Raw genomic sequence first — 15,392 nt, forward strand, 5'->3', positions numbered from 1 at the left:
GAAAAATAAATAATAAATCTTAAAAAAATAAAAATTACAAGTGATAAAAAGAATATATTAATTATGTCAAACAAAAATTAAGTCTAATAAGTAAAAAATATTTATATAATGTAGATGATATATAACTTAAAACAAATCCGAAAGTAAAGCTATTTTCTTAATGATCCAACTTTTCAAAGAAACTCATGATGTCATAATTGAATAATAAATATTTAAAAAAAGATAGAACACAAACAATGAAAAAATTCAAAATTTTGTCGCATTTGGGAATATTTATAATGTTATATATTCATCATAATAAATAAAAATAATAGTTAAAATAAAATTTATTTTTATTTATGGAAAAAGTGGAATACAAAATTTAATAATAATGATAATAATAATAATAATAATAGTAATAGTAATAGTAATAATAATTGTTATTATAATTTAAAATTTCCACATGCAATGCACGCGCACATTTACTACAAGCATTTGAATTTATTTTTAATCATATTATTATTTTTGTTAATGTTCAATTTTTATCTTAATTATGATATATCTAAAATTCAAATAATTAATATGAAAAAAATTTCATACATGTGCTTAATTATTAATAATGTTGGAAAATTCAAAACTATAACGTGTAAACTTCAATTCCAATTAATTTCCTTCATGTCTTAACTATATGACTTAATAGTTAATTACTCATCTGTTTCATAGACACAGATGAGATGGGTCAGTTGTGGAGGAGGAAGACAGCCAACACATTGCTAGCTGTGGTGTTAATGGTCGGCAATAAGAGTTTGGCTGTTATCCAGTCATATATAACTTGTAATTGCAGAAAGGCACAAGTTAAAATCAGCAGTTAAAACCTAGGGTTGTATTTGGTATTATCGCAGTTTCTACCTGAAACGTTATTGGGTTTGGGATTGATCATTTAATTTAATATGCATGAGAACCACTTCTAGAATGATTGGACTTCCATCAGTTTTAACTTTTGACTTTTCTACAAACAGCCTCAAATAACAGTGTTATATGTGCTATTTAAGATAGTGCATGGCTATTTAGGTGGCATTCACTGATTGCAAGAAAGTTGAAACTGTTCGGCTATGTAAGTTGGTGAATAGTGACGGTGCTTATGATTATTCATTAATCAGCAGTAGTGTTATTTAATTTTCATGGTGGATTTGTGGGGTGGGGTGGGGTGGATGGTTAGTTGAGAGTTGGGACAATGAAATAATGGGGTGTGCCCTGCCTACCAGTCTACAAGACTACAACTACAACAGAGAGAGAGAGAGAGAGAGAGTCCCAGTCAAACCGAATAGACTTTTGCACCTTCTGTCTTCTGGCCATGCATACACGATAATTAATTACTACTATATCATGTGGATTAGAGAAAAGGAGAGTCTCAACTACATGCATTAATTCATTACTCCTATCCAATCTCTATCTCTAGCTGCTATTGCACTATAAATAAACCTCTCCATCAATCCTCTAAACCATCGAGCGATCCAGCATTGCTCTCTTTTGATAAATTCACCACTACTTCTCGTTTGAGAGAAAAGGATGGCGAAACCTTTCAAGAATGCTGCAGTGTTTGGTGCAACGTTGCTTATGGTGTTGATAATGGTTGGAATAGCAGAAGGACGCAGAGTCGAGAGAAAGGCTCTTGCTGATGGCCTAGGTGGTGGTGCTGGCGGAGGCCTTGGAGGTGGTGGAGGAGCTGGGGGAGGATTTGGTGGTGGCTCTGGTGCTGGTGGCGGCGTTGGTGGAGGGTATGGTAAAGGTGGTGGATTCGGTGGCGGCGCCGGCGGAGGCCTTGGAGGTGGTGGAGGAGCTGGGGGAGGATTTGGTGGTGGCTCTGGTGCTGGTGGTGGCGCCGGTGGTGGCATCGGAGGTGGTTCAGGTGGAGGTGCAGGAGGAGGATTTGGTGGCGGAGCTGGTGGTGGTGCTGGCGGTGGTGGAGGAGCTGGGGGTGGATTTGGTGGTGGCTCTGGTGCTGGTGGTGGCGCCGGTGGTGGCATCGGAGGTGGTTCAGGTGGAGGTGCAGGAGGAGGATTTGGTGGCGGAGCTGGTGGTGGTGCTGGCGGTGGTGGAGGAGCTGGGGGTGGATTTGGTGGTGGCTCTGGTGCTGGTGGCGGCGTTGGTGGAGGATTTGGTAAAGGTGGTGGATTCGGCGGTGGTGGTGGTGGCGCCGGTGGTGGCATCGGAGGTGGTTCGGGTGGAGGATTTGGTGGCGGAGCTGGTGGTGGTGCCGGCGGTGGCGTTGGTGGAGGAGCTGGTGGTGGTTCCGGTGGAGGAATCGGTGGAGGATTTTAAGTTTAATAAGTTTGAAGTCAATATTACAGTAAACTATGTAGTATGAGTTGAATTGAGTTCCATGCAGTTGTTTCGTTGCATGGACAAGGAACCAGTACGTATATGCTTCTGAAATTCTTAATTCTACGGTAATTTAACCGAATAAAGAAATATCAACTAGGGTGCTATTTCTAGCTAGTAGTCAATCAATGTGGATTTCCTCTCCAGAAACCTGCGTCTTGATCGATGAAATTTATCAATCTAGGGTTTAATTAATATCATCAGCCCAAGCCAGAGAATGGGTCGGAAGTTGGAATATCACGATGAAATTTATCAATCTGTGTATATCTTAATGACAATTATACCGACGAGAGAGAGAGCCACAGAGGCATACCGATCGTGTCTAAGCAACACTGATATTTTTCTGTTACAAGTTATGAACAGGCAACCATTCGTCGCCGTTGATGAAATCTATAGACATGAACGGAGCAACCTCGTCGTCGGTGAGTTGTCGCGACCACGGAGCACGTTCTTCTGTTTGAGACCCTGGTCCATGGCAATGGTACTCCGCTTGGAACAGATTTCTGTTCAATTCATCACCAACTTATTCATTAAACATCATGCACTGTCTTACTAATTTGATCAGAAATACATATATAAAAAACATTAAATCCTACTCTGTGCTGCCATCGTAGCTCCAGTTGGTCCAGCCCTGTGGAACGATCGTCCTGGAGAGGTAAGTCTTGGCGAAGATCACCCTCGAGTAGGCCCCCTTTGCTCTCCCCAAGTACACCTCACCAATTCCATAGACCTTCCCTTTAATGAACACAAACCCACTGTCTTCTTCCGCACGTCGCCTGTTCTGTGCGGTGATGGACCCGCTTATCTTTACTCGTGAATCGGAATTCACAAAGATTTCACAGCTCTGCATGCACATCGATCGATCCGATGAGCAACATTGAAGGGGTTACAGACAGTTCATTTGTTGGGAGGGCAAATGATCAACTGCCAGATGATGAGCACTTACATAGAAAATGGATTGGCCACGGCCAAAGATGAAATCTATGGAACCCTGGATGTAGCAGTTGTGGTAGTAGTGTCTGCCTTTGTAATCGAAGAGGGTGTTGTGCGCGCTGTAGAACCCACAGTGGTAGAAGGCAGCCTTGTCGGCACCCACAAACGCTGCTACCGACTGATTCTGTGAAGTGAAGGCCATTCCCACCGGTGCATCGTTCTGTAATCACAAATTAATCAATTAAAGGCAAGCAAGAGAGAGAGAGAGAGAGAGAGAGAGAGAGAGAGGTCCTCAACCTTGAAGCTGATGCCGAAGGCAATGAAGTGGGGGGCCTCCACCCTGAGAGTGGCGGACTCGATGTTGTCGGTGGAGGTTTGAGACCAAACGATGGACGTCCTTCCCTTTCCATTTCCTCTCAAGAATATATAGGGCTTGTTCTCGGGTATGAAAATCTTTTCTCTGCATTAACTAAGAAACATCAAAAGAATTGATCGATGAATCACTATTTGATCGATCAAGTATATATGGCAGCCGGAAAAATTAAATCACCTGTACTCTCCTTTCCGAACATGAACGATGATCCACTGGGAGTTTCCTTCTGGAACAGAATCGATAGCAGCTTGCACGGACTGAAAATCGCCGTTGCCGTTAATATCAACCTTTATCGTTCGATTGGTGCCGATCTTCTCCGTTAAGAGAGGAGAATCAATGACCTTGTGTGCAGAAAAACCATAAACAACATCGTGAGAACAGACGGAGATTACGAAGATGGCAACCTGAATTGTTCGAACGACAAGAGATGAAATGGACGGCATCTCGGCAGAGTTCACACCTCCGCTCCCGTGGATGGGAAGGAGGCATCTGGAACTCGGAAGACAACATGTATTTATTAGAAGGAAAAACACTCGATGGGATGCATGAAGCCATTAGCAGCTCTTAATTTGGGTGGTGGTTTCGATTAATTTTCAAAGGGTGGGTTTTGGTCGTGTGGAAGTGAAGAAATTCGGACATCCTTCCGATTTCCATGGGCGACGGTTCGAAGCTGTTAATTCTTACGTTATTGCCTTCTATAGAAGCTGTTAATCCTTGCGTCAAAAATGACCTTTGAATGCCATTTAATTCTCTTTATCAATCATCCAAAGGTTGACAAAAAATTGAAGTCTTAAATCCCAGCCTCTTCTATTCAAAAAAGTTGGTGATTGTTTAGAAGAATCTAGATTTTGGGATGTTCATTTTATTGTTAATGTTTGAATGGTTGATAAAGAGAATTAGATGACATTCTTAGGGCATTTTTGACTTCTCAAATGTCACTTAATGCTGATTAACGGATTGGTTAATGGCAGGTTCACGGATTGGTTAATGCTGATCGTGAATTTTCCCATTTCAAAATTGGTCTTTCATTAAATTAATAAAAAAATATACCAATAAATAAAATAAAAATATAAAAATTCTAAATAATTTATAAGTTGTATATCAAATTTGTACTATAAAATAATTTTTTTTCGGTATTCCATCTTTGGATCGATTAATTGTGTTGATGGATTGATCAATAGATTATGCATGTTTGGTTGCTGACTTCTAGCTAGGCACTCTAGTCCCGACATTTCCGTCATTGATGGTGTCTCGTCTCCCTGAATAGGAATCCACCTCCCTAAGCATGGTTCCCCTGAAGTGGTGAGTTTTAACTCCCATCCCCTTCACCTTCCCCTCCCCTCATCTCTCTCTCTCTCTCTCTCTCTCTCTTGCTTGCTCGCTCGTCCTGTGTTTTTTTCTTTATTCAGCCTTTATTATTTCAACCATGGCCACAAATCAATCAAACATGTCTATGTCCAAGCTGAGAAATATGATGGAAAAAAGACTTGTAATCCTAATCCAGGAAATACAAATTAACGAGCACTCCCAAGAAGAGGATGAAAGCAAGCTTTGTCTGTTGGGTAAGCCCATTGCAGACAAACCTCTTAACCTGACCGGTGTTAGAGAAGCAATACATGCTTCTTGGAACACTATAAAGGGTTTCACGATCCATAATCTCACTAAAGAAATTATGCTAATCATGTTTGAGCATGGCCTTGACCGTAAGATGGTCTGGGATGAGAGACCCTGGTCCATCAAAGGATACCCCCTTATACTCAAGGAATGGAGCCCTGATATCCCTATAATCTAGCTTTAATTCAACAAGTGTAATTTCTAGATCCATATCCTCAATCTGCCGATCAATTTTATGAATTTCAAGACTAGAAGGCAACTTCTACAAGCAACATGAACCCCCCTTGAAGAAGACGGGGAAAACAAAAATCACTGGGGCCCTTTCTTACGCATTAGACCTGTTTATGGGCTAGGCTCGGTCTTGGATTTTATCAAAATTCTAATGTGCCCGACCCGAAGCCCGAGCCTGAGACAATGTAAAGTTGGGCTCGAAGCCTGACCCGTGAACAAGTCTATTGTACATCTAGGTAGAAGTTGATATCTCCAAACCTCTCATCACAGGGGTTACAGGAATCATGAGAAATGAAACCAAGCATTGGTTCAACTTTAAGTATGAATGGTTAGTCACACTATTACTATTGTGGTATCCTTGGACATGAGCATCAGAGGTGTTTGAAGAAGTATGAATAGGAGGAACAGGCAAGATTGGAGGGCAAACAATTTTGCTCAGAACTGGCAACCGAACTTGGTCTAGGGGTGCATGGCTCATGGGGCTTCATGCCCCTTCCACACCAACCTCTCCTAAGAAGGACTTTCACAATAATTCCGGTAAAGAATGCCAACCATCTTGGGGGAGAAACTCTTCATCAAACTCCTCAACTACTACTCTCCAACAACCTTCCAAGTGGAGATGAGCGAGTTGGCCATCGCTAGTGGAGATCTCATCAAACAAAAGCCCTAGAGCTCTAATCGTGGTTTGATTGGAGTAATCAGTGACGAAGTGAGTCCCTCTAAAACTGTTAGTATGTCAAGTGGCCCTATGAATCCTTTGAACACGCTAGAGGAACATGGAAAAGAGAGCCTTTTTAAATCTTGCTCTAATGTGCAGGAGAAGAAAAAAGAACGACTGCACCCTTCATATTTGGAGAAACCTCAATTTGAGCAAGTTGAAAACCTTAAACAACCTAAAATCTCGATCGAGTAACTAGCTCTAGAACCAATTGAACCCTCTTCAAATAAGACAAACAATGTAGGGAGTTAAGAAGAAACAAGCTCAGTAGTGGACGAGCTCAATATTGTTTCTGAATTAGCCCATAGGAAATTTTGAACTCTATATTTGGGGACAACTTGAGTCCAATGAAAATTGATGGACACCCCCCCCAAAAAAGGAGAGTCTGATAAAGAGTTATGCGAGAACAAAGGAGATGATTTGTGCAAAACGCTCCCTGGTGTTCTTAATCAGTGATAAAGAAGAGCGAAACCAACAATTCAAAAAAATCAAATTGAACAACTCAAAAAATGCAACAGGATCAGGGGAAATTTCTATGGCGACTCCTCCTAGTCAACACTTGATCTCTCAGATACCCATTTCTATCCATTTTTTCCTTCATCATAATTCTGATTTAAATCCACTTAGAAGATCTGTGTTCTTGTATCATAAAAGAAGGAAAAAAGAAGTTGCCTTTCCTTTAATCAAAAGGCCAATAGACCCGTCCACCTTAGAAAGATCTCTAAATTAGTGGTGGAACTCCAAAAACAAAAAAAAGAGAAATCACATTGTCAGTTGTAGGGGATTTCAATATGATGATCTCTTCAGGGTTGGTTTTCCAAATAGGCACCACCTGACTCACCTTAGTGTTTTGTTTAAACAAGCATCTCAAGATTTCGGGGTTAAGGAGGTTGTCCCAAAACAACCCCACTAGGATCAATGAGATTTTAAGTTGGAACTGCAGAGGAATGAGAGATCGTCGTGTAGTTTGTCTCCTTAAAAAATCTCTCACGGTAGCATAATCCTGACATTATTTTCATTTCAGAAACTTTGGTAGACCTCCCCTTAGCAAAATGGAACCATTGTTTTCTTAGAAATTGGAAGTTTGATGGGGTTGATTTGGTGGCATTTTGCTCCTGCTTGGAATCCTCTACTTAACCTAAGCATCCTTAGAATTACAAACTTTAGTATCAATGTGGTGATCAGAAATTCAGATGGTTATGAATGGTTTGGGTCTTTTGTCTATGGTGGTCCTGACAAAAGATGGTCTCTTTTTTTTTTAAGAGCAGATGTGTAGTTGGGATAATTCTATCCAAAGTCCCTAGGTCTACATTGGGGACTGGAATTTTCTTGATAGCAACAGTGTTAAAGGAAGTAAAACCTTAAGTTAGAGGTCCCTTAGAGAAGCCCAATCCTTTTTTGGATCACTGTAGTCTTCAAGATCTCGGTTTTCTGGGTTAGCCTTACACTTGGAATAGTTACAGAAATGGAATTTTGGTTGAACAGAGATTGGATAGAGCATATGCTAACCTAGACTGGTCACTAAAGTTTGAAAATGCAATGGTTATTCACCTTCTCAAATCTAAATTTGACCACCACCCAATTCTACTTGATATTGATTACAAAATGTCTTGGTCACCCAAACCTTTTAGATTTGAAGAAGCATGGTGTTCCCACCTAAATTGCAAAGAGACATTTAAATCTGCCTGGAAAAATCCTAAAGAAGGGTCTTAGATGTTTGAGTTAGCCAAGAAAATCTAAAGCTTGAATCCAGAAATGAAAAAGTGCAACAAGTTTGTCTTTGGGGACATCTCCCTTAATATCACAAAAGCAAATGAGGCTTTACAAAAAGCCTTAGATGATCGTTAAATGAGAAATAATGACATTGTAATAAAAAATCTAGAGAACTACTTGGATCAGGAGCTCAAGAGAGAAGAAATCATGTGGAGACAGAGGTCTCGAATAAACTGGTCAAAGGAAGGGGATAAGAACACACATTTTTTTTTCATGCTTCCACCATCTCTCTCTTGAAGAAACTTTATCCATGAGTTTAAGGATGATCAAGGGAGATGTTTCAGAGAGTAGGAAGATGTTGCAAAGCATTTTCATGATTTTTTTTAGTAATCTTTTTACTAGTGGGGGATCAAGCAATGTTCATGAGCTCATCAACAACATTAATGTCCAACGTTTAGAAGATGATAGGAATCTCTTAGATTTATCTGTCACTAATGAAGAAATCATAAATGCTTTAAACCAAATGACCCCCTCCAAAGCTCCGGGTTCAGATGGACTTCCAAATTTCTTTTATCAAAAATCCTAGAAAATTGTGGGTAAGGATGTCTTGGAGACAATGCATGAATTTTTTTGAAGTGGGAAAATGCTGAAGGAGTTAAATAATACCATCACCACCCTCATTCCAAAAACAAATAACCCAGAGTCAGCTTCCTAATATTGGCCAATCAGCCTCTACAATACCTCCTACAAAATTATTGCAAAAGTACTAGCCAATAAACTTGGACCTATACTTGATAAGCAGCTTGTAAGCTCAAATCAAAGTGCTTTCATGCTAAGTTGAGATTTTGGACAACACCCTACTAGCGCATGATGTTATCCACTATGAAAAAACACAAGTCCAAGAACAAGCTGATGGAAATTAAGCTTGACATGATGAAAGCCTACGATAGAGTGGAATAGAGGTTCTTAGATATGATTATGATCAAGATGGGATTTGGCAGTTATTGGAGAAATTGGGTGATGCAATATATTAGCACTGTCTCTTATAGAATCTTAATAAATGGGTACCCAGGCAAAGTTATCACTCCCTCTAGAGGACTATGACAAGTGGATCCAATTTCCCCATATCTTTTCCTCCTGGTTTCTAAAGCCTTTTCAACAACTCTCTCTTTGAAAGCAATCAATAAAAATATTTTAGGTATTAAGGTTAACCACAATGCTCCTATAACTCATCTCTTTTTTTGAAGACGACAATTATCTTTTCTCAAGAGCTAACCTCAATGAGATAGAGGAAATTCTCCACTCTCTTGATCTCTATGAAAAAGCTTATGGGCAAAAAGTCAATCTTCAAATTTCAGAAGTTTTCTTCAGCAAGAACACCCCTAAAAGATTCCAAAGAATGATAGCTAGGTCCTTGAAGATGAAAAGGGTCTCTCACCCTAATTTCTATCTTGGTTTTCCCTTTGAGATTCAAAGATCAAGACATAACACTTTTGGCTTTATCTTGGATAAAGTGGCTAATAGAATTGGGGGAAGGAAAAGTCAAATTCCATCCTTTGTAGGTAAGGAAATTTTAATTAAATATGTCTCATTGTCAGTCTATGCTATGTCTTGTTTTTAGCTTCCAAAAAGTATTTGCAACAACATTTCAAAGTTGCAGAGAAGATTTTACTAGGGGGATAGCCATCATAGGAAAAGAATCAATTGGATCAAGTGGAGCACAATTTGTAAAAATAAATCAGCTGGAGGTCTAGGAATTTGAGACCGTTATGCCTTTAACATGGCTCTGTTAGCCAAACAAGTAAGGATAATCATTCAATACCCCATTTTCTTTTAGCCAAAGTTCTAAAGAACTCCTCTTGGGGGTAGCACAGTATCAGTGCAGGAAGAGAAGTACTTATACATGGGGGACTTTGGAGCATTGGTAACGGCCAAGTAAATGTATGGACAAATCCTTAGATCCCTACTTTAAGGGACTATAAAAGTCCCAACCCCTAAGCCCACAAGATGTCAAATTAACTCGGTTAGTGATTTGATTGATATGAATACCCACATTTGGAATTCTCAAGTGATCAACAACCCCTTTTCCTCTTAGGTGGCTTTTACAATCCAAATGATTTACCTTCCATCTATTGAGTGTCAAGACAAATTCTGCTGGCCTCTCTCAAACAGTGGTAGTTTTTCCACAAAAAGTGCCTACTGGATAGCCAAGTCTCTTTGTTATAGAGTAGAAACCAATACTAGGGGGACCAACTTCTCAAGAAGGCAAGTTGTGGAAGCTTGTTTAGAAACTCCCCCTGATTCCTAAAATTAAAGTTTTCTTGTGGAAAGTTTTAAATGATGGAATCCCGGTGAAAAGTTGGCTAGCTAGCAAGTTTCAAATTGCTAACACAAACTGCCCTCTTAGTCTCTTAAATCCAAAAGCCATTTGCCACACCTTACTCACTTGCTCTGAAGTAAGAAACATTTGGCTAGCCTCTAATCTTTGTCTCAGATTTGATAACAACCCCCCTAACCTGTGCATTAAAGATTGGTTGATGTTCTAGACTCAAAGTTTTGTTTGCAAAACACGATGTTCAAGCCTTCTTGTCAACCTTTGCTATTCATCCTTGGTGCATTTAGATTAGAAGAAACAATTTGTTTTTTAATAACCAGATGGAAGATCCCCTACTAACATTGTCTCATGCACACAGTCTGTACCAAGATTCTCTATTAGCCCAGGCTCAGAGCCCATCCATGGACTCCCCAATGATAAACATTGATAAACCTACCTCTTGTCCTAGTGCCCCTCATGCAAGTTTTGCTCATATCTAGACTGATGGAAGCTGTCTCAAGTTTGTATGTTGGGTATAGTGTTCTAGTTCTAAATGGCATGGGATAGATAATAGTTGCCATGGCTGGTAATGATGTTACCCGCTTGGCAATGTTCTCAAAGGCAATGACCATTCTTTAAGGTACAAAGCTCTCCAAGCAGCTGGGCTTCACAAATATCCAACTCCATTTGGACTACAAGATGATTATCAAGTCTCTAAAGCTACGTTCAACCAATTCTGCTAATGACTGCTATTATTTGTTTTTTGATTTTTTGTGAGCTTCAAAGCCTTAATACTTTTGACTGTAGTTTTGCTTCTCGAAAAAGCAACTCAACAACTCATTTTTTGGCTAGTTGGGATTATCTTAAGGGAGTTTGGTAGCCTCCCTTCCCACATAGACTTAACTCTCGGTTGCTGGCTTTTGCTACAAATTTTTGTATTTCCTGCCTAGCTCTTATCTTAATGAATGATTTCGTTGGTTACCAAAAAAAAAAAAAACTCCTTAAAATATCAAAATTTCAACTCCAACTCTACAAATAAACGAATAATCAAATTCATTCAATTCAAGTGTTCAATCTTCTAAGAAAACTTGAACAACAAACAAGAACAAAAATAGAAAAAAAATCTGGTTGTTCAAACTTGTAACCTAAATTGATTACAAGTGGTTCTAGGCAGTGGGTATCAAATTCTTTGCTTGAATATGGTTTAGTTATATTTTTTATTTTCTTTTATTTTGCAAATAATAGGTAACAGTAATACAAGGTATAGATGAATGCATTGTCAAATGTATACAACTATTTGGTGAACCCATAGGGGACCAAATCCCAATATGCCCTCTTTCTCCCCAATCCCCACAACACACATAAACATTTTTCTCAAACCATAGGGGGTCATGGCCCCTAGGTCCCTCCTAGCTCCACCCCTGTTTTTAGTTTAGTGATAACAATTGGTCAGGTCAGATATTGCTTGGCTAGTGATTGGGACTGGTGTGATTCTTATGACATAGTATTGAGTATTATAATCGCAAATTGCATTTTGCACCCTTTGCCTAACGAATTACGGATGTATGTAGGGCTAAACAAATAGGGAGGTTCTATTTGGAACTGAATGATCGATTCTATCAGGGTAGGATTTGGTTCTAAATTCTTGGTATTGATTCCCATTTAGGTTGGTACTAGGGTCTAGGGGTTTACCCTACTTGAACTGACCCGATGAATTGGCATTGGAATTGAATTTGCCCTAAAATAAACCATATTATGGTTACAAAAGTCATGGTCTCACTTTACCATTGAATTAGTTAAGTGATTTGATCATTTGTTTTCATTTTAATATTTGAACTAGTGAATGACCCCGTACTAAGTACGGGTAACTAAATGTGTTTATAATTTAGTTTGAAGTTTACTATTCAGTTATAAAAAAATTAAATTAAAAAACTAATATGGGTCTTGTATCTTTGTAATTGGCAATCTATTCTAACCTATTATTTGAAACCCACTATTAATTTATGTTTTTTTCTTTTAAATTTGATTTAAGATATTAAATGAGATTTTATTGGTAAGCAATAACCCACTTTATTTGGTATTTACTATTTATCTAATAATTCTATTTTGAGTTATTTCTTTTTAAATATTAAATTAGGTTGCTTCCAAAAAGTTAATTCAAGTTTATAATTAATAAAGTATTTTCTTTATTAATAACGACTGTAATTCTAACTATTAATGAGTATTGACAATGATTGTAAACTTCAAACTAAATTAAGTAATAATATATTCTTATTATGTATGTACTTAATTTGTGTATATTAAGTAAATAATTTGTAATAATTATTATTTTTGGTTAAATAATAAAATAATAATTTCTTTTATAATAATAGCACTAATTATAATTGCTTATAATAATAATGTAAATAATTAGAACTAATTATATATTTATAAAATAATTAATATGAATTAATATAAATATAAAATGGTTATATCCCAATTAATAATTAACATTGTTATAAATAAGGAATTAATTATTAGTAAGTAATTATAATCAGTAATTAATTTTTATCAGAAATCATTATTATTAGTAATAATTAATTATAATTATTGATAATAATAATATAATAGTATTAATTATAATATAATAATATTAGTTATATTATATTAATTAATATAATATAATATAGTATAATATACTTATTAGTTCTAACAAGTATGGTGATTATAAATATACTATCCAATACTTATGGGAATTATTAAAACTTCCAATTATTTATTTGAAAAATTCAAAGTTTTATAATATAACTTTCATTGAATTAAATTAATGGAAGCGGTATTTTTTATTAATAATTTGAACAAAATTACTGATTATATCAATAACTACTTTTTGCTAAAAATTAGTGACAATATAAAAATAATGTAAATCTAAAAATGAAATAAATTTATATTTCTTGAATTAAATTTTCTAATTAAAATTTATATTAATTTTTAGTAATCATTTATTTCAATAATTAATTTAGACACACTCCATGACATTAAAGTACCAGTTTCAGCAAGTAATTTCTATAACTTAAATTTTCTTATTTACAAAGTTATATAATTAGTGATTATAAAATCACTAATATTAATAATATATTAATTAATGATCAATATAACATATAAACCAGGGTTTGTTGGAAATTGGATCGAGTTAAATGAATAAATTACCGAACTCAATAATTTTCAGCAAGTCATATTTAGTAATAAAATTCATATTTACCATCTTATATTATTACTGGAATAATTACTTATATATTACTGATATTATAAGATAGATATTAGTATTAATGATTCGAAAACCAATAATGTTAATAATATACTATCTGGTAAAACTAATATTATTAATTATATTACTTTTATTAAATAATCTTTATTATATATCGATAATGTTGGTAATTATAAACCGGTAATTAAGATTATTAATGAATCTGAATATTAATCATAGAAATAATTATAATATTAAAATTATAAGTGACCGAAAGTGGTTCTTTTATTAATAAATTGACCAAAATTACTATAAATATCAATAACTACTTATTACTAAAAAACTACTGATAATATGAAAACTAATGTCAATTTTAAAGATATAAATTTAATTTTACTGAAATGAATTTTCCAATGAAATTTTGTCAATAAATTTTAATTATGAAAATTATATTTATTATTATTTTAATTAATTATTAATTTTTAGTAATAATTGATCAAAATTACTGAAAATATTGATAACAACTTATTGCTAAAAATTACTAATAATATCAAAATTAGTATAAATGTAAAGAAAAGAAAACCATCCTTTAATATATATAGTTATTGTTAGGTACGTATGTGAATGACCCCGTACTAAGTATGGGGAAATGAATAATTAAAATTATTTATATATTGATCATCGGGTTTTGAATATACTAAGTTTTCAAACTTAAAATTATTTGATAATTGCAATTATATCTATTCATTGTCCTCAATAGAGAAGTAATAATTTTATAAATAATAATGAACTTATAATAAAGGCAAAAGTGTAATGAAAGCTGTATGAACAATTAAGAAAGAAAAAAAATGTCATTTAACTGAGAAATGAGGTTAAAAAACTCTAATTTGGTTCTTTGGATTTTGAGACCGTAAGATCCTTGGGTGGTTTGAATGGTGAATCCATAAGGATTAATGCTGCAAAAATGGTCAAAAGAGACCCAACTATCAAAACGACCTGGGAAAGACAATGCAATTAAGATTGTTAAAACATCAAATGATAATTTGCAAAAGCACCAGAAAATTGAAAGAAAACCAAAGTATTCAGAATCCGTCTTATTGCTCTCTCCATAAAAATGGGGTAAAAGAAATTGAAAGAGCTAAATGCTGATTCATCTAATAAAACTCAAGTAGCTTTGTCTCTCTAGAGGCTTAAAAAAAATGCTTTGCTTCTCTCGGACTTCATCATCGATGCTTATTGTAGACCATACCATATATGAGGGATGCTGTTAAAAATGGTCTACTATCTTGTCCTTCTTCCTCCTCCATGTGGTAAGAGCTTTTTGCATTTGCTACAGATCTTGGTCTAAGCGCTTTTCTTGACTTCTCAGATGGTTGTAGCAGAGATGCAAGCTCCGCGCTAGCCACTCCATTGTGGAGAAAAGGATTACTGAACATGTAATGTTATGATTGCCGTATATGCAAAACTAAAGGGTGTGATTCTTCTTCTCTAATTCAGTAATAAAAAATTAAATAGGGAGAGTAATCAGTTTCTCTACAACTGAAGGAACTCATTCCCTCCCTTGGCTGAAGAAGAAATGGTTAGGGCTTCCTTATTTTGTTTTTTCTCTATGTCCAACCTCAAATTGGGCAGTCAAATATATTTTTTAATTATTTTTTACATTTAAAAAATGAGAAAGGGCATAACAGGAGGGGCAATCAGCCATTTAATTACCTCCCACGTGAGAGATCAGGGGATAGTGTGTGGTTGACGTGTAAAGAGTTGAATAGAACAACAACCCGTTTCACACCAAAACGAGTGCAGGAGATCCAGGTTTGCAGCAGCAATGGTCCCCAGAAAAAAAAAAAGAAAAAAATCTTTTCTGAGAAAACCTTTCAGGAAACGGGATTGGTTCCATTGCTATGATAAT

At 36.1% G+C, this 15,392-nt stretch overlaps 2 protein-coding genes across 2 annotated transcripts; one reads left to right on the forward strand and one right to left on the reverse strand.

Moving 5' to 3' along the window:
* Nucleotides 1–1,461: 1,461 nt before the first annotated feature.
* Nucleotides 1,462–2,478, forward strand: LOC104605164 (uncharacterized). Its single transcript, XM_010269801.2, has one exon. It carries the CDS (start codon nucleotides 1,549–1,551, stop codon nucleotides 2,299–2,301), a length of 753 nt encoding a protein of 250 aa, XP_010268103.2. The 5' UTR covers nucleotides 1,462–1,548; the 3' UTR covers nucleotides 2,302–2,478.
* A 108-nt stretch (nucleotides 2,479–2,586) lies between these two features.
* LOC104605165 (putative pectinesterase 67) lies at nucleotides 2,587–4,155 on the reverse strand. The gene is made up of 5 exons (XM_010269802.3): nucleotides 3,845–4,155; nucleotides 3,592–3,754; nucleotides 3,308–3,514; nucleotides 2,958–3,205; nucleotides 2,587–2,864 (listed from the first exon to the last, which is right to left on the reverse strand). Exons 1-5 carry the CDS (start codon nucleotides 4,108–4,110, stop codon nucleotides 2,708–2,710), a joined length of 1,041 nt encoding a protein of 346 aa, XP_010268104.1. The 5' UTR covers nucleotides 4,111–4,155; the 3' UTR covers nucleotides 2,587–2,707.
* Nucleotides 4,156–15,392: the final 11,237 nt, after the last annotated feature.

Source organism: Nelumbo nucifera, chromosome 4 (genome assembly GCF_055504915.1).
Source record: "Nelumbo nucifera cultivar China Antique chromosome 4, China Antique-T2T, whole genome shotgun sequence".
NCBI classification, from domain to species: Eukaryota; Viridiplantae; Streptophyta; class Magnoliopsida; order Proteales; family Nelumbonaceae; genus Nelumbo; species Nelumbo nucifera.